At 43.8% G+C, this 24,788-nt stretch overlaps 2 protein-coding genes across 3 annotated transcripts; both read right to left on the bottom strand.

The window, feature by feature from the left end:
- Positions 1–1,875: 1,875 nt before the first annotated feature.
- On the bottom strand, positions 1,876–7,215 carry LOC137384117 (uncharacterized). 2 transcript variants are annotated; one of them, XM_068057730.1, is made up of 2 exons: positions 7,046–7,215; positions 1,876–4,147 (listed from the first exon to the last, which is right to left on the bottom strand). In XM_068057730.1, the coding sequence occupies exon 2, from the start codon at positions 3,461–3,463 to the stop codon at positions 2,426–2,428; it is 1,038 nt and encodes a 345-aa protein (XP_067913831.1). In that variant the 5' UTR covers positions 3,464–4,147; positions 7,046–7,215; the 3' UTR covers positions 1,876–2,425. The 2 variants fall into 2 exon arrangements, with proteins under 2 accessions (XP_067913831.1, XP_067913830.1); XM_068057729.1 differs by lacking the exon at positions 7,046–7,215 and adding an exon at positions 6,542–6,628.
- Positions 7,216–12,102: 4,887 nt separating this feature from the next.
- Positions 12,103–24,423, bottom strand: LOC137384033 (hyaluronidase PH-20-like). The gene is made up of 4 exons (XM_068057597.1): positions 24,348–24,423; positions 19,311–20,293; positions 14,146–14,235; positions 12,103–12,411 (listed from the first exon to the last, which is right to left on the bottom strand). The coding sequence occupies exons 1-4, from the start codon at positions 24,421–24,423 to the stop codon at positions 12,103–12,105; spliced, it is 1,458 nt and encodes a 485-aa protein (XP_067913698.1).
- Positions 24,424–24,788: the final 365 nt, after the last annotated feature.

Here is a 24,788-nt window from a genome sequence, read left to right as displayed (position 1 = left end):
GTGCCATGGGACGGGGACGAGGTGGTGGGGGTAATGGAGGAGTGAACCAGGGTGTCGCGGAGGGAACGATCCCTTCGGAATGCTGACAGGGGAAGGGAGGGGAAGATGCATTTGGTAGTGGCATCACACTGGAGGTGGCGTAAATGGCGGAGGATGATCCTTTGGATATGGAGGCTGATGGGGTGGAAAGTGAGGACAAGGGGAACCCTGTCGCTGTTCTGGGAGGGAGGGGAAGGGGTGAGGGTAGAGTTGCAGGAAATGGGCCGGACACGGTTGAGGGCCCTGTCAACAACAGTGGGGGGGAATCCTCGGTTGAGGAAAAAGGAGATCATATCAGAAGCACCGTCATGGAAGGTGGCATCATCAGAGCAGATGCATCGGAGACGGAGAAACTGGGAGAATGGAATGGAGTCCTTACAGGAGGTAGGGTGTGAAGAAGTGTAGTCCAGGTAACTGTGGGAGTCGGTGGGCTTATAATGGATATTAGTAGACAATCTATCCCCAGAGATGGAGATAGAGAAGTCGAGGAAGGGAAGGGAAGTGTCAGAGATGGACCATGTAAAGGTGAGAGAAGGGTGGAAATTGGAAGCAAAGTTGATAAAGTTTCCCAGTTCAGGGCGGGAGCAGGAAACGGCACCGATACAGTCATCAATGCACCTGTACTGTTCTTTGTTCTTTATTCCATCGCACTCCTGACTTGTGCCTTGTAGATGGTGGACAGACACTGAGGAGAAGGGACGTAGGTTACTTGCTGCAGAATTCCCAGCCTCTGACCTGTTCTTGTAGCTACAGCATTTATGTGGCTGGTCCAGATCAGTTTCTGGTCAATGGTAATCCCCAGGATGTTGATAGTGGGGGATTCAGCAATGGTAATGCCATTGTACATCAAGGGGAGATAGTTAGATTCTCTCTTATTTGAGATGGTCATTGCCAGACACTTGTGTGGCATGAATGTTACTTGCCACTTATCAGCCCAAGCTTGGATATTGTCCTGGTCTCGCTGCATATGGACATGGGCTGCTTCAGCATCTGAGGATATTTTGAGATGTCTCAAGTTCATAAGAGGTGCTATATAAATACAAGTCTGTCTTCTTTCTTTATGTACAACTGGAATTATAATCTGGATTTTACAGTGAGAACAAGCCCAATTTAGGATGGCTGTGTTACTCCTGTTTTCTTCAATCTTCTCCTGAAGACACTAGTTCTTGCAGATGAGAGGAGCAGTTCTCGGGTCTCTCATCCATCATTGATGTGTGAGCCAGCTTCATGGTGGTCGGTAGGCTAATCAACTTTGGAGCACTTCAGAGTCGATCAATTTCATACGAATTAGGAGCAGCAGTAGGCCATTCAGCCCCTCAAGTCTGCTCTGCCATTCAATAAGATCATGACCTCAACTCTACTTTCCTGTCTACCCCCTATACCCTTGGACTCCCTTGTCAACCAAGAATATATTTATCTCAGCCTTAAAAATATTCAATGACCCTGCCTCTAGGGAAGAGAATTCCACAGACTAATGACCCTCTGAGAGAGAGAGAATTTCTCCTCATCTCCGTCTTAAATGGGAGACCCCTTATTTTTAAACTGTGTACCCTGGTTCTAGTCTCTCTCATAAGGGGGCTGTCTTATCTAATGTCCACAGGGATACATTGTCCATCTAGAATCACTGAACTGCAATGAGGAGCATGACCCAGGCTGATATCCCCCTCTCTACCCCAGCACACTCCTAGCACAGACAGCTAAAATGTATCAATTGTTGTGTCGGCTGAGAACAGCTAACCCAGCACTAAACAGGAATTGGACTTGTGAGAAACGTAGCCCACTTAATAATAATTTACACCAAGTCAAACTCTGAAGAAGTAAGTTTATTTAACGTTCTTGCAAGATCGGGTGTCCTACAAGCAGGCACACCGATCAACATATTCAGTTCATGTTTATACAATACAAATCCATTTGTCCACGCCTTTAGTTTACATTATTGGTTATAACATATTATGACACTAACCTATCCTATAGTTGCCACAGTCTCCTCCTCTGTTTACTTCTCCCCCTACTCTAACTTTCTAGCCCCTAACTCTTGTTTTTGTTTTACCTTATTTGGCTCTCCATTGTGTGTTTTAACTTGCAGCTGTCAGCCTTTATCTACATCCTTTGTTCTAACTCTTGCTGTTTCTCTTTTCTCTGCCTAAGCACAATTTTTAACAGCTGTACTGTCTCAAGGTCTTTACTTACATACCCTTATCAGTTCTCTTTTTCAGTGATTTCATTATGTTGTGTAGAAATGACTTCTCGGTAATTTTCCACAAGCTGTAGAAACAACATTTCAGTATTTCTTATTCTCACAATTCCCCCTTTTCTTTTATTTAATCCTTGTTGTTTTCTACATACTGAGGAGGGGTCTCATATGTCCTCTCAAATCCTCTGAGCATTATTTCAGCTGCCTTCTCAATGTCTGTACTCCCGTTGATACTATCCATTCCGTCATTTGGTTTCGGGCCTTGAATTCATCAGGTACCCTTCTTGGGACCCCTATGGAATCCAAGTATACCTGGTCGTCAAAAGAGTTCGCTATCGCTTCCCTTTTACCCCTTTCCCTCGTTATTATCTTTTGTTTCTCAAATGCCAAGGTGAATGGTATTGCCAATTGAACAATTGCGCACGGCCCGTTCCACTGGGAGGGTAGGGTCTGTCTCAGGATTTTCCCTCTGCAATACCACCATAAATCCGCTCTGGGGACATTCAATGATGAGTAGTTCCCTCCCCTGACTCTTCCAGTTACGTCCTCAGTCTCTATGCATGACTTCAACTGTCCCATATTTCTGGTTAGCTCCGCACCGTGTCGACTTACGCATGATGTGTGATTCACACTGGTGGCTAAAAATGAAGGGGGAGTACTTGAATCTTTTTTCTCTCGGGGAAGGAACATTAATGACAAGGATATGCAAGTTTGAATACCCCAAGCCGTCTTATCCTGATATAGGGGTAACATGCATTCGATGCCCTTTCGGTCACGCTCCCACCCCAGCGGGAAAGGTACTACTTCAGCTATCGGTCTACCAGATGCACAAGCATAGCAATTGTTTGTTTTCAAACTTTTTACGATATATTTTATCCATTCTACCCAGGCATTTGTGTCCCCGTAACCGGTTTCTATCTCAATTGTCTTTCTCAGGTCCTTTATCTCTATTATTTTTACTATGTTAGGATCGTTATGAGAGGTCCCTTTTAGTTTGTTAGATGGTTTACCAGTCTTTTCTATTGTTACCTGAAAACAACATTTTAATTCACCTTTCTTTTTCCCTTCTCTAACTGTTACTCCAAACACCTTGTTGTCTAATTGGAAGTGGGTAGTTTTGATTTGTCGTTCTTCTGTTATTGAGCCATTCCGATGGCGTTGGATGGATAGTCCACCAGTCGTTTCTGTCCACTTGGTTCTTTTTATTGTCAAGTATATATAGGGTTGCATTCCTTATCTGGACAATCTGGGCCTGGTTTTATGGGGCTCTGGTGAATGGATATAATCGGTGGGAGTGGGTCTCCTGTTAGTAGTCCATCCCCATAATAATGGAGGGAGTCCACATGATAATTTCTTTGGTTATGTATGGCCCCACATGGGAATAGGAAACATAAGCCTACTTCTACCACCTGAGGGTCCTGGCTCTTGGGGATTTCAATTTGTGTACCGTTGTCCCCGTCAGTTCCGTCCCACATTGTTATTTTTCCCATTACTGGGATGACTAATACTGCATACAAAAACATCCAACCCATTTTATTTCCTGGCTACTTTTGAAAAGAGAGAGAGAGAGAAAAGGCACACAATATTACAGACAGTATTTCGCGCCGCTATATAAAAAAGTTCGTTACTCAAAGTCTTTTTAGCTTTATTTTCAATGGTTCTTCTGTTAATTCGGTTGTCCAAGTTCCTTCCTCGGCCGGGGGTTGCACCGGCCCCTTGATTCTTGTGTAGTGGGTCCAACCTCTTTCTGCCGTTCTTATGGCTGTTTCAGTGGTTAGGAGAGTCTGGTATGGTCCTTCCCAGTTCGGTTGTAGTTTAGTCTCTTTCCACGATTTCACCAGAACCCAATCTCCTGGTTGGATCTTGTGCACTGCAAATTCGAGAGGTGGGGTCTGTGCTAACATGCCTTGCTTCCTGAGGAATGACAATGAGGAAGACAATGCTAGTATATAGTTCTTTAGAAACGAATCTTTAGTTTCTAAGGTTGGCATCTCGCCCCTGGTTCCCATATAGGGTAATCCGAATAGCATTTCATAGGGGGACAGTCCCACATCTTTTCTAGGGGCTGTCCGAATTCTGAGTATCGCTATAGGTAAACATTTGGTCCAGGGTAACGTTGTTTCAAGTACCAGTGCCATGCCTTTCTGCTCACTTCCACATTCCCCCCTTTTATCATTCTATGACAACCTTCTCTCTCTACTGATCAACTTATATATGATTATATATATTCACTAGGATTATGTGGATCTATTTACTCAAATAACATTTAAACAGTATAATATAAAAGCAAACATAAAAAACTCAGCAACTGCTGAATCAGAAGGGTAGGCTGAGCCACCCTCTAACAAGGGGGCGTGTATTAGCCTGGTCGGTATGTTTTTCATTCTAACTTTCCCCTAGGATTGTCATGTCTGGGTGATAAGAAGAGTGCTGTTGAAGTACAATGTCTCTCTCTCTCTCTCTCTCTCGCTGTACCAGCTGCAAGGCCAAGTTGCCTCTGCAGCCCTGAAGTTATGAAGTCATTTCTGATGAGCTGTCCCTCCCTGCAGCACTGAAGCTAGCTTGTTAGCAATACATGACTGATTAATTGTTTCATCTTAAATGTTCCCATGTAATTCTGTTCTTAAAAATTCTAAAATCTAAATTCTGTTCTCACAGTCCCCCCCTTTGTTTCTTCAAAACATTTTAAAAAATCAATCCCTTGATCCCACCTAGGTGCCTTTAATTGTCTCTATTTGTCTAGAAACAGCCTTCAATACCCAGAGGGGTCGCACTCAATACGTCGCCTGCTTGTGCCATAAGAGGGGCCTGCGGTAACTCTGTAAAGGCATAAGTTTTGCAGGGGCTTCAACTACTTGTTTACAACATAAAAGGGTGGAACACTTGTACAATTACCATCTCATTTAAGCTTCACTGTTTTTCTCTGTCTTCATCTCTATTAACGAAAACTTTCTGCGCTTCTCTGAGCAGGTTGTCCAATTGTTTTTCACTCCATCCATCTATCTTTTGAATTTTCTTTTGGATGTCTGGCTATGATTTTGTTACAAAATGGACTCGAAGGAGTCCTTGGGCAACCGGGTCTTCTGGATCTAAACCTGAATATTTCCTCATTGTGTCCCGTAATCTCTGTAAGAAATTTGAGGGAGTCTCATCCTTTTCCTGTCTTACTTCGAAGGCCTTATTCAAATTTTGTGATTTCGGGACAGATTCCCTAATGCCTTTTACTATCAGATTTCTAAGGTCTTTCATCTGGCCCCTATGGCCGACGTTATTGTTCTGCCACTGCGGGTCTTGATTAGGGTATTTTTGTTCGGCTGGTTCGTTTCCCCCTACCCCAGGAGGGTTTTCTCTTTCCCAAATTTTCATTGCAGACCGTCTAATCATTCCCCTTTCTTCACTCGTAAATAAGATGTTCATAATGGACATTAATTCCGTCCAAGTATATATACTTGGACCGAGAAATTGATCTACTTGGTCTGCCAATCCTAAGGGGTCTTCTACGAGGACTTTCATTTCCTTTTTAAACACTCTTACCTCTCCTGACGTTAATGGTGCACTAACAAATCAAATTTCATTATTTCCTATTGGTACCTCTCTCAAGGGCATCACTGTCTTAGGAGACTCTCTGTCTCAATCGTAGGCATTATCGTCGGGTTTAGGGGTGGTCCTTCTTGCTGTCCTTAGATCATATTTGGGTCTTTTTCTCCTTGGTTTTTGACTCTAAATCCCAATACTCCAACATTCGTCCCAATGGACTTTCTGGAGGGATGTTGCCGGCAGACATTCCTTGTCTCCCATCGTCTTCCTTTTTAGACGATTTATTTCCCATGGTCTACGGTATTCACCTCCTAACTGAAGGGTCTTGTACCCTACGGTATTCACCTCCTAGCTGAAGGGTCTTATACCTTACGGTATTCACCTCCTAACTGAAGGGTCTTATACCATACAGTACTCACCTCCGAGCTGAAGGGTCTTATACCCCACAGTATTCACCTCCTAACTGAAGGGTCTTGTACCCTACGGTATTCACCTCCTAGCTGAAGGGTCTTGTACCTTACGGTACTCACCTCCTAACTGAAGGGTCTTATACCCCACAGTATTCACCTCCTAACTGAAGGGTCTTGTACCCTACGGTATTCACCTCCTAGCTGAAGTGTCTTATATCTTACGGTACTCACCTCCTAACTGAAGGGTCTTATACTGCAGGACTGTAAAATTCACTCCTCAAGGACTTTTAGTACTTAGAAGGTCTTATCCTACAGTTAACCATAAGTCACCAAGATAATACTTAAAAGTCGTTTTTCTTACCTTGGTCCGTGCACGGAGTTGCCTGACTTCACGTGTGTACCTGCCGCACTAAATACTCCTTCAGAGTGACTTCCCTAGGATTGTTTTCAGTCGATTACTCGGGTCCGCTACCGACGAGAGAAACAAGACCGTTTTTAAATTAACGGGACGCGTCTTCTCGTCTGTCGTCGGCCGCGGTCCCGGCAATGATGAAGAGATCCCGGACGAGCCCCCAGTTGTGAGAAACGTAGCCCACTTAATAATAATTTACACCAAGTCAAACTCTGAAGAAGTAAGTTTATTTAACGTTCTTGCAAGATCGGGTGTCCTACAAGCAGGCACACCGATCAAGATATTTAGTTCATGTTTATACAATACAAATCCATTTGTCCACGCCTTTAGTTTACATTATTGGTTATAACATATTATGACACTAACCTATCCTATAGTTGCCACAGTCTCCTCCTCTGTTTACTTCTCCCCCTACTCTAACTTTCTAGCCCCTAACTCTTGTTTTTGTTTTACCTTATTTGGCTCTCCATTGTGTGTTTTAACTTGCAGCTGTCAGCCTTTATCTTAGTGGGGCAGTTTCTTATTCACTACATCCTTTGTTCTAACTCTTGCTGTTTCTCTTTTCTCTGCCTAAGCACAATTTTTAACTGCTGTACTGTCTCAAGGTCTTTACTTACATACCCTTATCCGTTCTCTTTTTCAGTGATTTCATTATGTTGTGTAGAAATGACTTCTCGGTAATTTTCCACAAGCTGTAGAAACAACATTTCAGTATTTCTTATTCTCACAGACTTGAGGCTTTCTTGGCTCTCTTTTGCTTAGCACAATACTAGGTTATGCCTTTATCCTCTAGGCCACTGGTCAGCAAACAATTCAGAATGTTATCATTTTAAGAAAACAACCAGCCCACACCTTTACATCAAAAGGAAAGCGGTGTCTTCCCAACACCTATAATATGATTTAAATGTTGAGTTTATTTCACTTTAATTAGATTTAAATGTTTAATTATTCCAGTCGTGCCTGCTCAGTTTGATGGGGCCTTTGACACTGGGACTACTCAGGGCCATTCCTATTGGTTTATTTGAAACAGACAATGCATTAGCAATGAACGCATGACAATGCTCATGTACATTGTACAATATCGCCACCAAATGGTAGAAAAGTTATATTGAAGACATTCTATTTTTGTTCTCTTTTGTCCCCAGTTAAAGGGATAAAGGGCAGAAATTGCCTCCTTTAGTGCAAAGTGAAACTTTAGATTTGTTTTGTTTATCCCCTCTAGTCGAAGATTTGTTTTCTTTGTGTTTTAAACTTAAATTTAATTGAGTTTGGTGATTGGGGATACAGTGGCCTAGAAATTCGATGATATGGTGGGCGGTGTGCATGCAAATTCTCAACCAGAATCAAAGGATGTGCCCAGGGCCAGTGCCTGAAACAGGCATTAGGCCCTTTGCATTTACAAATAAAGGTCCTAGTTTGAGGCTCACTTCACAAATTGCCATTCTCAGAACGTAGAAAGTGCCGGGCTTGCTGTTTTCAGGAAAAGCATGCAGCCTAATGGACGGTCCTTTGCAAGCTGCCGTGAAAATCTGAATGTGGAGTCGGAAGGTGCAGGAGTGCAGTAAAAAAACACAGGCTACTGCCAGTTACTGTACCCGCTCTGCACCCCCACCTCCTCAATTGCTTGCCCCCTCTCGTGGTCTTCCCGCTTGATCTGATTTCTTCCCCTCCCTTGCAATATATACCTGGGGGCCATAGCCACGAGTGCATCACCCTGAAATTCAAGTGGTCTTCGCTGGTGAGCTGCCTGCCAATGTGCATCAGGTATACACAGCTCTCCAGTCTAATGTAACTGAGGCCCAAGGCCCAATATCGACAGGTCGGCACAAACCAATTCCTAGGCCAGTGTATCAGTGCATCAAAGTGTAGAGGCAAAACAGTGGGGGAGAACAGCTCAGGGCCTGATCTCAGGTGCCCTACTGTGTGGAAGATGAAATCTCCTCATACTTCGAGAAAGGGGATAGGAGAAACCACCCATGCTCTTCTTGCTCTCCTACTAGCGTCCGCAGAGGAGCAGCAGTGATGGCAGTTCATTAACAGGATGGGTCCCTTGCTCTCTCAATCCACTTTGCAATTTTTTGGCATCTTTATTTAAAAATCCATTACGTGCCTCTGTGTGAAATCGGTGCACTGCGGCAAACTTTGCTTCCCCATAAAAGCTGTTAAGATTCTTCGAGTCCTATTACTGTGATGATGGTGCTGCAATAGATTTTTTTAGTCACCATGGTTTCCAGGATCTTTCACATTATTGACACCACAGGCCTGGTTTGTTACTGGGATCTCACCGTGACCTCGTCTTACGGCCATGCATGATGCCCACTTGCATTGAACAAGGGGAGTGGCCTTGTACATGGAGAGAGTGATGCTGTTTGGGCTGGTATCTTTTCAAGGACGGAGCTCCTATTTAATGCTCTACCTGATCTTGATTTGACTAACTAGGTTGCTGCATTTGATGCAATCCTTGGTTTATAATTTGAAATCCATCTTATTGTTCAGCAGCCTGGCATGTGACTCTAACCTTCTCATGACCAATGATAATGATCATCAGCCTAGTACTGGAACAGGTTTAGCTATCCTGCCTGGTCTCCCAAATTCTACTCTCCGTAAACTTGAGACCATCCAAAACTCGCACTTAGTCCCATTCCCCTTAACCCTTGTGCTCACTGACCTACATTGGCTCCCAGTCAAGCCACGTCTTGATTTTAAAATTCTCATCCTTGTTTTCAAATCTCTCCATGGCCTCGCCCTCCCTATCTCTGTAATCTCCTCCAGCCCCACAAACCTCCTAGAAAACCGTGCTCCTCTAATTCTGGCCTCTTGTGCATCCCTTATTTTAATCACTCCACCATTGGTAGCTGCCCCTCCGGTTGCCTAGGCCCCAAGGTCTGGAATTCCCTCCCTGCACCTCTCCACCTCTCCACCTTGTTTTGCTCCTTTAAGACATTCCTTAAAACCTACCTCTTTGACCAAGCTTTTGGTCATCTGACCTAATATCTTCTTATGTGTCTCGGTGTCATACTTTGTTTTATAATGCTTCTGTGAAAAACTCTGGGACGTTTTATTATGTTAAAGGTGCCATATAAATATAAGTTGTTGTTGTATCTAAACCAGTAGGGATTGTGGGGGGGTGGGGGGAGGTTTTGGGAAATCATATAGAATCTTATATCAATGACACAGGTCATTTGACCTATTTTGCCTACAACGGCTCTTTGAAATTAATCTTGCTTTTTCAGCATAGCCCTGCAATTTTCTCCCTTTCAAGTATTACTCAATTCCCTTTTGAAAGGGGGGGGGGAACAATAATCTGAGTACATGAAACTATTTGACAAATATTTTATTTGAAAGATAACAAACTTCAAATCAATACATTGTGTTCCCAGCAATCTGAATTTTTACATAAAAATATCTTTTGGAATATGCACCATTAAACATAAAATTCTTCATATATAAATAAAAATAAATTAAGTAATGAATCATTAATGGCATTTTATTCGTTAATATTTGGAGCAGAGACATATAGTAACTGAGAATAAAATATTGTAATTCAGAAACAGGGGAAAGTGTATAAGCATTGACAATAACTGGAAGACCCTGAACAATCTGAAGAAATGGTCCTTACCAGTGACTGGTCTATCACAGGCTCTCACTCCCACTTACCTCATTTCAGCTTGACAGGGTGGACAAGGGAACTCTGAGCCTCTCCAACAACTCAATGCCAATGCTCCAGAATGTAGTCAAGTAACAGAAGGTGAGATGGCATGTGGAGGCTTTCCATTCCCTCAGCCAGTGCCAGTCCTATGAATCTCCACTGGGAGCTGCTGAAAATTATGAATGAGGTTGGGCAGATTTGATTGCCCTGTATTGGGTAATGAAGCAGGGCAAGAGCTTGACTAACTGAGCATATTAACCATTATGCAGTGCTCTAGCAGGTGTTTCATCTTCAATTTAGATTTTTATTCTGAATGCTTTGCTCATGGATTATCTCCTAGGAGCTGCTCACTACCATGTGTCATCCTATCTCTGGGAAGTGAATGACACCTCCATCAAAAATATGCCCTGTATTGTTATCAGTGCAGTCCCAGGATTGTCTGAGAGAATACGCATTTGAAACACAGCCAGCTATCTCCCTGAGATGGAACACCACACCACATCATGGCATGCCACCATAACATCCCAACCAAGAACTGCTGATAGATGGATGCTTCTCATTCAACTCATGCATCTGATGTCGATCATGTTTATACCAAAAGATGTGGGAAGTGCAATAACTGAGTATGTTTTGGAAGTGGTTAACACACAGTCTGATATAGGTCTCCTGGGATGGGTGCACTTGGTGTCTTGCAGAGCTGTGCAGTTTCATCATGAAGTAAAACACAAGAGGATGTGAGAGAATATGAAAGGGGATTAAAGGAAGAACACTTGCATTTACCTAGTACCTTATAACATGAGAACGAGTCAAAGCCCTTCACACAATGAGTTACTTTTTGGAATGCAGTGACTGCTATTATGTAGTCAAGAGGGGAAGCAAGAGATGGAGACAAGAGAGGTTGAAGAGGTGAGTAAGAAAGTGTCTATAAATTTAGGTGGGGCGCCGATGGATTAGACAAGAAATATATTGCAATGGTGAACATTGCTGGAGAGGGGGGGAGGGGGAGTGGAAGAATGAGAGTGTGGTCAAAACTGCAGTGATGCAAGTTATAAAAAATGCTTCATAAAGTATGTAAGTGCCTCCGAGCTCTACGGAGCTAATCATTGGCCCACAATCCCTAAAGTAAATGTGGGTAGGCATACACTGTTGCTCGTGATGCTTAAGCATTCAATACAGATTGAGGTAAACCAATTTGATTCACTTCATCGCTATAAAAATACATACCTGACTTCAATATCATTTTAGAGCATGAGATTTTCAAGGTTACACACGAGAGAAAAGTAATTGCTGTCATGTAAAATAGCATTTCAGTTTGAAACAAAACCCAGTAAATGACCCCTCTACTGTCAAAATTTCTTACAATAAAAAAAATGAAAACAAAGTTTGTCTTTATCATTATTGCCTCAGAATTCAATGAAATGTAGGAATTAAGGGAACTGTTTCCAGTTTGTTTGCTGCCTGTCAATCAGAATGACAATGATTATGTTTTAAGTCATTTCTAATTTCATCACTGGAGGTGACAATGAAATGAAGCAAATGCCAAAAACAAGTATTTCAAAAGTTTTTTCCCTCTTCACTGTAACTGTATATGCAAAAATTCCCAAATACTTCCCCAGGGTGAAGAGGAGTGTAATCCTATCCTTGTAGCACATTTGCACAAACACATTTTCCAGTGGGGGTTACTTGACAAGCTGATCTTCCCCTCGCCTCTTTATATATTATACCATATTTGATGAAAAAGAATCCCTTTATCCAATTTACTATCAAACCTGAAGACTGTATGCCCTAATAATTCTAGCTGAAGCACATTTCGTTAGGAATGTGTTATGGGTTTAACGAGATTCAGCTCAATGGGATTGTATCAGCGAATGAGATATTGAGAGTCACAGTTTTTTCCAACATAGCACTGACAGGTGAATTTCTCTGCCATTTGCTGCAAATCCTTGTGGGATGCATGGCCGATTACTACAAGGCGCCCGGTTTCTTTTCTACGTATCTTGAAGTTGTTTGGGTTCAAGTGCAGGTAGTCACTGGATTCCCAGTTCTTTCTTAAGCACCGGCCCTTGTTGTGACACAGTGCTCTGCTGCATAGCCTTGCTGCATGTGTCACATTCAAGACGTAACGATTCAAGACGTCGTCAACAAGAGTCTGCAACAGTGTACAGGTGTGCTGCGGAAGAGAATTAAGAGCAGTGAGCTTCTCCATGGTGAAAGTTAAAAAATGTGGCAGGACATCTGACCAGTGGCAATTATGTTCCCGATAACAAGTTACACTACAACAACCTCATTAAAAAGGAGCAATTGTGATGGGAAAGGGAGCTATAGTGCCACAGCTCACCGGAGATCCAAAGTACTGCAGCCTTGAAAGGTAGACAGTGGGTTTGTGCCCTCAAATCCCAGCATGATACTTGCACCAAAGCCACAGAAGGAAACAAGCAAATACCCTATAGGATGAATCTTATGCTGGCAGCAGGGGTCTTGACATCGGGGGAAACCGACGCCAAGACCCCTGCATCCCAACTTTTCCGGAAGGCCCAACAAATTTAGTGCCAATCAGTAACTTAACTGGTCAGCGGCAGGCTTTCCGTAGGATTTAGGACGCTGTCGCAGGAAGTCCCGGCCTTGCAGGGCTGCTGGCCAATCACAGGCCGGCGGCTGCAGTGCCACCGTGGAGGCAGTGGATGCTGCATAGCTGCAGCAACCAGACACCCAGGAGTGACACTGGAACCAGGCTTAAGGTAGGTCAGGGCAGGAGGGGTCCTGCGGGGTGGGGGTGGGGGGCCGCGTTGTTAGGGGGTTGGCAGCAAGGGATGGGGGTAGCCTTCAGCGGACCCCCTTTCCTGATGCCTGCCCCTCGTTCAGGCACTAAGTGCCTTTGAACGAGGGACCCCACCCCCGCCCAGAGCCAGGAAGCAGCCCGCATGGTTTTCCATGTTGTGCTTCCCGTGCAGCGACATGGCTGCCTGTTACTTGGGTAATTGCAGCTACAGTGGGAAGTAATTGGGGTTAATTACCCAGTTCAGGGCCTCAATTGGTACAGGCCTTCCCGTCCCAGACTAAAGTTTGACGGAGGTGGCAACCACCCCACCCACCACCACACCTCCCCACCCTCCCTACCATCCCACCCGATTTTATGCTCTCTCCACCTCCAAACTCACCGCAGGGAAGAGCATAAAATTCCACTCTCTAATAAAAAGTCACTGAAGGGGGACTGAGTTCTAATCCCAATAATCATAAAATCCACTATATATGTCACAACTCTGTGGTTGGAGTATACTACAAGCATTAACATACACTAGAATCAAGCATAAAACTCCAAGTTATATGCACATTCTGTCACTCCACCCTTCGACTCTAGTGGATTACTTAATGTAGGTGACATTTCTTTGGTGCTATTAGTATGGAAACCATTATGCTTCACAGAGGATTTATTTATCTAGATTAGCACTTAACGCAATAATCTTTGGTCCCATTACAAACCTGATATTTATACATTTTTTATGTTACATTTTTGATGAAGGTTTATTGGTGGTGGTTTGTACAATGCTAATGTTATCAGAAATTGAAGATGTACTTTGAAAGAGCCAGCATGGACTCAATGGGCCAAATGACCTCCTTCTATGCTGTACTATTATGTGATTGTATGTTTGCTACACTTTTAATACCAGCAATATCAGACTATTTCTCCATGACTTTCTTACAACTTTCAGACTTCCTCATGATGCCATGGTAGGTCACGTCTTCTGGAGTTTGGTTGACTATGTCCAGGTACGAGGTGATTATAAGCGGAAATTCTCATTTGCTTCAGCATGACTACATAAAATGAGGGCGACTATGGCTACTCTCTTAAACGCAGTCAGCAATTTGGATCATGAGAAATGAAAAGCTTGAAAGAAAATCTTACTTTATTTCGAGTTGCATTTGAACTTTCCCAAACAACGATCCCAGCTGCTCCAAGAGATGCACTTTCACCGATTGTACTTACAAGGTCAGCCTGAAGAGAAGTTTTTAAAGTTAGTTCTTAACATGAAATGGTCAATTACTGTAACTCTTTACTGCGTGTCAATGGATTCTGGGCTAAATAAGTAAAAATAAATGAGTTTTACAAATTTTTTTTCTCTCTCTAGCAGAAATACGCATTAAATGTTCCCCTTTGGGAAGGTGCGTTTGTTGGTCTGAGCCACCTATGGCTCCTTGCTTGTTCCCATGTTTCTGTGTTGGAAGGCAAAATTCAAGTTGGAAGGGGTGGCTCATTCCAGTTTTTCCTCTTATCTTCTCCCTGCCCCCACCAGAGTAGAATTCTTGCCTACAAAATAGTGACCCCGTCAAACTGACCACCTTGTTGGTTGTGAGGCAAATGCTCAATTTTTTGAGCTCCTGCATACCCATTTATTGAACAATTTTCTAATATTTCCACATGGAACCACTGTTTTTTGTTATCATAAGTAAATCCAAATTTTGTTCATAAAAACAAGTTAGGTTTTCTTAATTGTGAAACTTAGCTGAAGGCGTGAGGCCCTTTGAGCAATGCCATTGAGGTTGAAAAAGAAGCAAATTGAGAAATAGTGGTTAAATGATACTACAATTAGATTTTAAAAGTTTGCAGGTTGAAGGAGAACAGGGGAGATTCGGGGATCAATTTTCTTTCCCTTTCACATAGTTGTTAATCAGGTGCCGTTCATCTGAGCCCTGCTCTGCCTGTATCTACTCTAACAAATCCTTATATCATTTAAAGACCTCAATTAGATCACTCCTTGTCCATTAAGGGAATATAATCCAAGTTTATGTAACGTCATTTTGAGGCCATAATGAAACCCTTTTAACCTTCATTTTGGTGAATCTGCGCTGTACCCCCTCCAGGGCTAATATTTCCTTCCTAAGGTGTGATGCCCAGAACTGAAGATAATAGGCCAGTTGGAGTTGGATGAAGATTCTGTGGAACTAATATAACCAGGACATGCGCGATGCCAACATCATCACCCTCTATAAAAACAAAGGTGACCGCGGTGACTGCAACAACTACCGTGGAATCTCCCTGCTCAGCATAGTGGGGAAAGTCTTTGCTCGAGTCGCTCTGAACAGGCTCCAGAAGCTGGCCGAGCGCGTCTACCCTGAGGCACAGTGTGGCTTTCGTGCAGAGAGATCGACTATTGACATGCTGTTCTCCCTTCGTCAGATACAGGAGAAATGCCGTGAACAACAGATGCCCCTCTACATTGCTTTCATTGATCTCACCAAAGCCTTTGACCTCGTCAGCAGACGTGGTCTCTTCAGACTACTAGAAAAGATCGGATGTCCACCAAAGCTACTAAGTATCATCACCTCATTCCATGACAATATGAAAGGCACAATTCAACATGGTGGCTCCTCATCAGAGCCCTTTCCTATCCTGAGTGGTGTGAAACAGGGCTGTGTTCTCGCACCCACACTTTTTGGGATTTTCTTCTCCCTGCTGCTTTCACATGCGTTCAAATCCTCTGAAGAAGGAATTTTCCTCCACACAAGATCAGGGGGCAGGTTGTTCAACCTTGCCCGTCTAAGAGCGAAGTCCAAAGTACGGAAAGTCCTCATCAGAGAACTCCTCTTTGCTGACGATGCTGCTTTAACATCTCACACTGAAGAATGCCTGCAGAGTCTCATCGACAGGTTTGCGTCTGCCTGCAATGAATTTGGCCTAACCATCAGCCTCAAGAAAACGAACATCATGGGGCAGGATGTCAGAAATGCTCCATCCATCAATATTGGCGACCACGCTCTGGAAGTGGTTCAAGAGTTCACCTACCTAGGCTCAACTATCACCAGTAACCTGTCTCTAGATGCAGAAATCAACAAGCGCATGGGTAAGGCTTCCACTGCTATGTCCAGACTGGCCAAGAGAGTGTGGGAAAATGGCGCACTGACACGGAACACAAAAGTCCGAGTGTATCAGGCCTGTGTCCTCAGTACCTTGCTCTACGGCAGCGAGGCCTGGACAACGTATGCCAGCCAAGAGCGACGTCTCAATTCATTCCATCTTCGCTGCCTTCGGAGAATACTTGGCATCAGGTGGCAGGACTATATCTCCAACACAGAAGTCCTTGAAGCGGCCAACACCCCCAGCTTATACACACTACTGAGTCAGCGGTGCTTGAGATGGCTTGGCCATGTGAGCCGCATGGAAGATGGCAGGATCCCCAAAGACACATTGTACAGCGAGCTCGCCACTGGTATCAGACCCACCGGCCGTCCATGTCTCTGTTATAAAGACGTCTGCAAACGCGACATGAAATCGTGTGACATTGATCACAAGTCATGGGAGTCAGTTGCCAGCATTCGCCAGAGCTGGCGGGCAGCCATAAAGACAGGGCTAAATTGTGGCGAGTCGAAGAGACTTAGTAGTTGGCAGGAAAAAAGACAGAGGCGCAAGGGGAGAGCCAACTGTGCAACAGCCCCAACAAACAAATTTCTCTGCAGCACCTGTGGAAGAGCCTGTCACTCCAGAATTGGCCTTTATAGCCACTCCAGGCGCTGCTTCACAAACCACTGACCACCTCCAGGCGCGTATCCATTGTCTCTCGAGATAAGGAGGCCCAAAAGAAGAAATATATAACTTGCTCCCCTTTGTGTTCCTACCCATTTTCACTTGTCGAAATCATACAGATAATAAATAGCTAATCAGAGTAGGATCACAGGTGTTTCTTCTGCCAATCTATTTTCATGAATAAAGTTAAAAGACATTCCCTGTTCAGATGTTAGCACTGCAAGTCTGAAAAGAGCTTTGCAAGGGCTGCAGCTAAGTGTCCAGACTGTACCATGGCTGATTACCTTTTCTACCTCATGAATAGACGAAAGGCTGAATTTGTCTTCTGTAAACTCTATCTTCCCTGCATCTAGTGGGGCATCGCACTTTATGTTAGTTAATGGTAACTTCAAAGTATTTGTTTATGTAATGGGCACAGAAATGGCACATGAGGTTTAACATTCATAAGTGAAGGGTAATGCCCATAGATTAAAAGTGGTATAAATGAATCCAACTGAGTTAGCACATATTTAGGAAGGGATCTGGAAATAATAGCGGGTTCACCATTTTTAATATACAGATAATGTGGCAAAGCATTTTGAAAAAACGAATAGAATACTAAGATATATAGACAGGTTAGTAGAATACAAGATTATACTTAGAATGGTTTATGTTGTGCTGTGATCACCATGCTACACCAAAGATATGCAGTGACCTGAATCATAGCAAGCAGGTTTATCTGGGCAATTGCACAAACCGAAAAAGTCCTGTTTGACCCTATGTCTGCCCTATAACCAATCCAGTAAAAGTAATGCTTGCGCTGTTGGTTTCTCTCGACAGGGGTACTGGTTTGTCTAAACATACTGTTGACACATGTCATGTCTGGCCATGACTCTTCTCAATTCAGAGCTCCCTAGTCCTTCCCAACTCCATCGTCCCTTGTACCAAATAAAATGATGCTCCAACCGTTAGTCTGTTATAAAATACCCGCACTTTTGCACGCATTGGAAAGGGTACAGAGAAGAGGGACAGATTGGTCTGTGTAATGTGTAAAGCAGATAAACTGCAAGGAAAAATTCAAGGAGTTCAAGCCTTCCAGTTTAAGAAGAGGGCAATCAAAAGGTGGCCCTCATCAAAGTACCTAAAAATGTTTCATGGATTAAATAAGGTTAATGCACAGTATTACTTAAAAGTAAGCTAGAAAAGTAGGGACAGAGGACATCAATAATATGTCTATAGACATGAAACAGAACAGGAAAAACTTCTTTACTGGAATAAACCTCCCATGTAGGGTAATAGGGGCAATAACATTAAAGTGTTCAAATATGAAAGAAAAGAGTTAACGTCCTAGAGGGATTAACTTTGATGGATCAAGTAGTTTTTTCTTGTACCTGGTTTTGTTTGAGCTTTTCTAGTTGCCAGCGAAAAATAGTCCCTGATGATCTCTCAGAGAAAAAGTTGACAATACTGACTAGAAAAACATATCCCAGTGATGCGGTTCTAAGAACTAAGGATCAGGCTATGTCGGAATGGCAACTGTGGTTGAAGTTTTTAAGTGGTTACACACAAGAATAATGTTTGCCAGCTGGCTGTCGTAATCCAGCAAACAATATCAGTAACCAAGTTCAGTGTCACACAACATTGAAAGTCAAACCTCGAACCATAGTCATATGTTTGGTGAAGCAAATAATTTCTTTGTGGGGGGTGGGGGGGGGTGTGTAGTGGCAGGAGAGTGGGTATCAGGGAGGGAAGAGATGGAAATAATCTAAGTGTTACTCTCCTTTGGTACTACCAGGTAGTGATACTATATAATGACACCAAAAACCATTTTAAAACAGTACTAGAGAGAAATCTCACCATAATCAATGGAAGATTACATTGAGGTTAAAACTGATATAAAGCATACCTCACATTGAGTCTCCTGTTGGCTCCCGGCTGACCAATACTGGCTGAGGAAACCATAGTATGAGATCCTATTTTTTGCGATTCCATTTCTCTTATTCCTATGTTGCTATATTTGTCATGGATTGCGACCACTAGTCTTGCCCATCTCTCCCTTTGGATAGCTTTAGTTGCGCCATGCACTATTCCTACCCAAGGTAGGGATCCTTGAGTTGATAATGCTGCTACATCACCTCCTGGCAAGAGACGAGTAGAACACCATGGACTGAACGTCCCTGTCAGTGGTGAATGACCAAGGATCATCGAATAGCTGCAAGTCTCTGTCCTACCTTTTAAAATCTCTCTCCCACTTGAAGACACTTCTTAAAACTTACCTCTTTGACTAAGATTTTGTTTCCCTGTCCTAATGTTTCCTTTGGCTCAATGCTAAATTTTGTCTGATTATGCTTCTTTGAAGCCTTGGGATGCTTTACTACATTAACGGTGCTATATAAATGCAAGTTATTGTTATTTTACATGAGCCACCATACTTCCTCAATAACTAGCTTTGCATTGCTCCTGATAGAAATACCCAAACGTTTAACATGAACATTTACAAATTAGTTTAAACTCTGCTCTGATTTTTTGTTAGTATTTGGTGAATTGTTCACCGTTTAGCTTCTCCTTACCTCAGAGAGGGTTTCATTAAAAGAATTTCGATAGAGTGCTCGTGTGTAAACATAGACTGGGAGAGAATGGTCCTCTTTGGAAAGTGTTGCAACCCTCATCGCCTCCTGCACACGATTCTGTACAAACAGCTTTGCGTTGTTGGAAGACTTGAATACTCTGGGCAGATAAATACTTGGGTAAAGTGCTGTGCTTTCTTGCCACAGCCAGAGGAGTTCATTGTTCTGTGATATTGCACGTGTAGGGCACTTCCCTGTGTATGTTCTATTCCTGTTCTTGTGCATATAGTTGTAACAATTGGGGAACAGGTAGTATCCCCATAATTGGTTGGGTCTTAATTTCTTTCCCAGCTGCAGAGACTTTATAAAGAAGTTTTTTGCAGCTTCTTCAAATTCAGTCTTGGCAATTGCAACTGCCCTTTGCCATGTTAAGGACAGGTCGCTCTGCTGAACTAACTCAATGGACTGGCGTTGGTAGATAAACTTGTGGTGCCAGTTCCTACCCCAGAGGGGCCTCCAATTTTCCCAGTCAATGACTGCCAAGCCACTGGACTCATTGGATGGAATTAACTCCTCAATATCATGCTCAGCCTTTTGCAAGTGCTCATCCATTTTAACTTGCTGTGGGATGCCACCATTGAATTCCTGACCCGTCAGCTCATCATAGTGAGGATAGTAGCCAATCATACGATTGAAGAATATTCTAATGTCCTGTTGATATGGACTCCTCCGTGTGGTAGATATCATTGGAAAAGACGTTAGGTTGAAAGTCACTCCGAACTTTCTCGTGCATAGCTCTGTTGGTGCATTCCATATAGCAAGAAATGGAAAACTCCGTTTAAGTGGAAGTGCAGTCTTAAGTTGCGACTGGCCGGAGCAAAGCGGGACGAACGAGAGATGCCAAAAAATGACCAGACTACTAATGCAGCCACCAAAACTTCCTAAATGGTTGAATGGGTCCATCACAGCAATTTTTTTTACAGTGCCTAAGAAAAAATAGGTGGAAACAAAAGTTGTGACATTTGAAAATATAACGCTACTTAAAATTTAAATATGGTGTCATGTGTAGCATTTAAGTGTCCCCCAGGCCTGACATACCAACATAAGTTTATAAATCTATCAGTAGGTCAAGTTAGCACTTGAGTAGTAGAAATTCTAATTTGCAAAATGCACTTAAGAACATTTAATGTGCTCATGTTAAATTTTTGTTGGGCCAATTTTTGCACAGGTGTTAGTTGACCTTAAACTGAAGAAAGAGGATGCAGTAATTCAGTATGAGTGCATTAATAGTTCATAATAATAGTCCCACCATTACAACAGTGACTTCACTTCAAAAAGTACTTAATTGGTTGTCAAGGGTTTTGGGATCTTCTGAGGTCGTGATGGGTGCTACATAAACACAAGTCTGTCTTTTTTATCTGTATATAGCAAGGATTTCAAGTTTTTCAGCAAGACAGAAATAGGAGCTAATAGAACAATAATAATTAATATTCATTACGACAAAAGAGAGCCTGCATTTATTTGCTATTTGTGGGACGTGTGTGCAAATTGGTGAGTGTGTTTGTGTTAAAAATGCGTTATTAATGCAAGCTTTTTCTTTTATCTTTATATGTGACTTTCGTCCATGGGAAGTTCCACCTTTTACCTTCCTGTATTCTCTAAACTTGACTTCAGAGATTTCAGATGCTATAGACAGGAGTTTTGTCTTTAGAAGCTGCATGTATAGCATTGCCTGGGTGCAGCACAAAAGGTTGTTCTGGAGGATCGTGTCTAGTGGATATTTTATGCCAGGACGCCATTCAATTCTTTACAGAGTTTTGTACTGAGCAGAAGTTGGAGCTAGGGTCCAGGCCTGAGGCTTTAGAAATCAATGGAATGAAAATGAGGTGTGTTCTACAATGGATGTGCAATCTGCTCTTCCAGATTACTGCCCATTCTTGGGTAAAGAAAGTGAGATAGTGTAGGAGACTTGATGTCAACACAGTGAGTTTGCAGCGAAGGTGAAGAGTGTCTAGGGCGGCATATTTAGAGGAACAAAAGAGACAGGTTCATTGGAGCTCTGCCCATAGTATGAATAAAATATATAGAGATTTAAGTATATTCTGTTGGAGGTAAGTTAAAAGCTACAGGTAATGGATGGATTGCCTGTCACATGACAAGCTTTTTGTTGTATTGTGTCTCAAAGTGTGAGAAAGATGTTAGAAGAGCCTCCTCAGGTATGGGACCCATCTTGGATAGACTCGAACTTGATAGGGAGTTAAGATTTGCTATAGGGAAATGAATGGTTTGGCATGAAACACGAAACCAAACTGCTTAGATTCAGCTTCAGAAATGGAAGAGATCAGAGAAGATAGTAAGAGCAAGACCAAGAAATTTGTTTTGCGCCAGTTTGGTGAGATGCCTGGACTGGGTGCTTGAAGAGCTCACTCCAAATTTGGTCTCGAGCTTCATCAACATTAAGCAGCAAGCAGCAGTCAGGCGCCACATTGGTCCATAGCACTGGAAATCCATTTGGCTATGATGGGAAACTGGCCCCCTGGTAAACCTGGGAGAGGAGGGGGAAAGGAGAGGAGAGGAGTCCTGTATCTGGAGTGGGAAGGAAGCCCTCCAACTACAGCTGGGGTGGTCAAGGATAAATGGGAGGTTAAGTTACAGAGCTGGACAGACAGTCTGATGTTGATGCCTCGAAAACCTACCCAGAGACCCGTGCTTTTATAATTCTATATGTTACCTTGTGCAGCATCCACTACCGCAACGTCCCCATCTTTGACAAAGACAATGTCTGGTTTCCAGGGGAGGGCAAACCCATTAGTGATCTTTTGTAGGCTACTCCAACAAAGTTCTCATTTTAGTCCTCTGCAGCGGAACCTGTGCCCAACCTTGCCCTCCGGCAAGCTGGCATCTGCACTATCCTTGAAGATGATGGTATCCTAATCCTCCTTCTCACATCCCACTTCCCTCTCATCCCACACTCTCTTCTGATTTACAAGCTGCAGATGGTGTAAGCATGCACCTTTTCATGCACCTTTTACTCTTTCCGCACCCCCCCCCCCCCCACCCCATCCCAGCACCACAACCTTACCTTGTGCCTTTTTCCTTCCAGATACCCAAAAACTGTCACCTGGCCAGGCAGTAGAACAACAAGAAGAGAATGATGATGAAGACACACTGTTACTTGTTTTCACAACAGCAGCTACCAGTTCAGATACTGACACCATGCATATCTTAGAGGATAGACTAGAGGCGGGATCTGCACGTAGTGAGACATCTGGCATGAGTGGCAGCAGCCAGGGCAGGGGGCAAGGTTAGGGCAGATGTCAGCTCGCCGGAGTGCGAGGCCGCACACAGGTTCTGCTGCGGGGGACTCAGGTGAGGACTTTGTTGGAGCAGCCTACAGAAGAAAGCTGATAGGTATGCACAACAAAATGCTTACTGCATGGGGTAACTTGCCAGGAAGCCTCTAGCCAAAGTCAAAGAGCATGGTTGAGCCCAGCTCTAACTTGGCCCAGGACTTTCTGCAGAGCTTGGAGCCCATCCTATCCAGCTGGAAGTGGTAGCCAGCTCAGTTCACACACTTGTGGACCCAACCATGATGCAACGTCTGATGGCCAAAGTCAGCTTCCATTGCAGTACAAGCTTCAGCCACCCAATGTTTGAATGCTGTAGTGGAAGCTCAAACTGTTGCCATGCAAGGTCAGACTGCTGCCATCATGGCTGTAGATTACAGTGTGCAAAGGGACTTGCAGGGTTTCACAGCAGTCCAGCAATCCTCCAACAGATTACTCGGATTACTGAGGCTCTGTCCCGAGGGAGTGGCAGTGGCTCTGTGCAGCACAAACCTGCTGTCTTCTGTCAGGATGACAGCATTCATCCTCTCACCCCTGCCACTCTGCCAGTGCCCTTGTTGTTGCCTGTCAGCTAGCCAGCCCAGACTACTGCTGCCATGCCAAGATTGTACAGCCGCAGCCTTCTTGACTCAGACCTGTTCGAGGTCATTCTCCAAGGCCATCTGCAGTTTTTGCCACTGAAAGCAGCCTTTCACCAGCCATGCTTCAGCTACTGGGGTAGCACTGCGTCGAAGCACTGGGACAGGCAAAGGCACACAGAAAAAAGGCACTAAGGGAATGCACAAGGAGGCTTAGTTGACTTTTGTATGCAATAGGGCATAATTTACAAATTTGGTTTGGGATGTTTATTTTGTATTGGCTTTTATTTTTACGTTGTGGCCAAGTGGACTCTGTGATTGCCCCTGACAAAGGAAAGGTAACGTGTGACTGGTGAATGGGGAATTGAGGTTGCGGTTACTGGTATCACACTCAGATGAGTTCTTCATGAGCAATTCAGGCAGAAAGGGGCTTTTTAAGTTGCCTCCTCCCATCTTCTTCCTCCTCCTCTTTCTCCTCCTCTTCCTCATGCTCCTCAGCTGCTCACCATATAGCTGGTTGCAAGGGCTTTCCTTTCATGGTGGCAAGGTTGTGCAGCATGGAGAAAACCACCATGAATCTGCACACCCGCTCTGCTGAGTACCCCAGAGTGGTCAAGGCAGTGGAAGCATTGTTTCAGTGTGCCAATGGTCTGCTCCATCACATTTTGTGTGACAGTATTGCTTTCATTGTATGCATGTTGCCCACGTGTTCTAGAGTTGCGCACTAGTGCCATCAGCCTTGTCGTCAGCCCTTGTTGCCCAGTAGCCACTCTGTGTTTGCCATGGTTGCTCAATTGCAGATGGCACAGCAGACTGCTGCTGTGTGAAGGCATCATGACTGCTGCCAAGATACTGGGCATTGATCTGCACAATTTGTAGCCTATGGTCACACACCAGCTGTACGTTGAGGGAGTGGACTCCCTTTCACTTTCAGTATAGGGCAGTGTTGACATGCAGCACCTGCAGGGTGATGTGCTTGCAGCCAATGCCACTCTGTAGCATGGGGTAGCCTGCAATCCTAGTGAAGCCATGTGTTCACTCTGCCTGTTTGTCTCTGGCAATAGAGAATTGAAGTGTAGTTAGCTCTCTTTGAATAGAGAGCCCTGGTGACTTACCTTGTTCAACGGTGGATGGCAAATTGCGAGATGTTGTAAATATCTCCAGATTCAAGCTGGAAGGAACTAGGTGCATAAATGTTCATCACCACGGTCACCTTCAGAGCCACTGGCCATTCAGTCCTTGCCCTGCTCTGAGGTTGTAGTTGTGGCTGCAGCAGGGGGTAAATTTCCTTACTGAACAAACATCTCACACATTGTTTCTCACTGAGGTTCAGGTAGGAGAATTGTTCCCTGGATACCCTGGGTGGATATGGCCTCCTGCTGAACCCTTCTCCCCTCCTCCATCTTCCAGTAGCTTGTCCTGCTCTGTGTGCCCTCTGATTATTCTTCCTGTCATGCTGTATTTCAACGGGAATGCCTACTAGTGCACCCAAGTCTGGGAGCAACTGGTTTGTGCAGAAGACTTGAAAACAGCAAAAAGTCCTTCAACACCTGGCA

This window comes from Heterodontus francisci, chromosome 25, assembly GCF_036365525.1.
Source record: "Heterodontus francisci isolate sHetFra1 chromosome 25, sHetFra1.hap1, whole genome shotgun sequence".
Lineage (NCBI taxonomy): Eukaryota > Metazoa > Chordata > Chondrichthyes > Heterodontiformes > Heterodontidae > Heterodontus > Heterodontus francisci.
The sequence above is the reverse complement of the archived record's forward strand: the minus strand, read 5'-3'. Positions and strand labels throughout refer to the sequence as shown.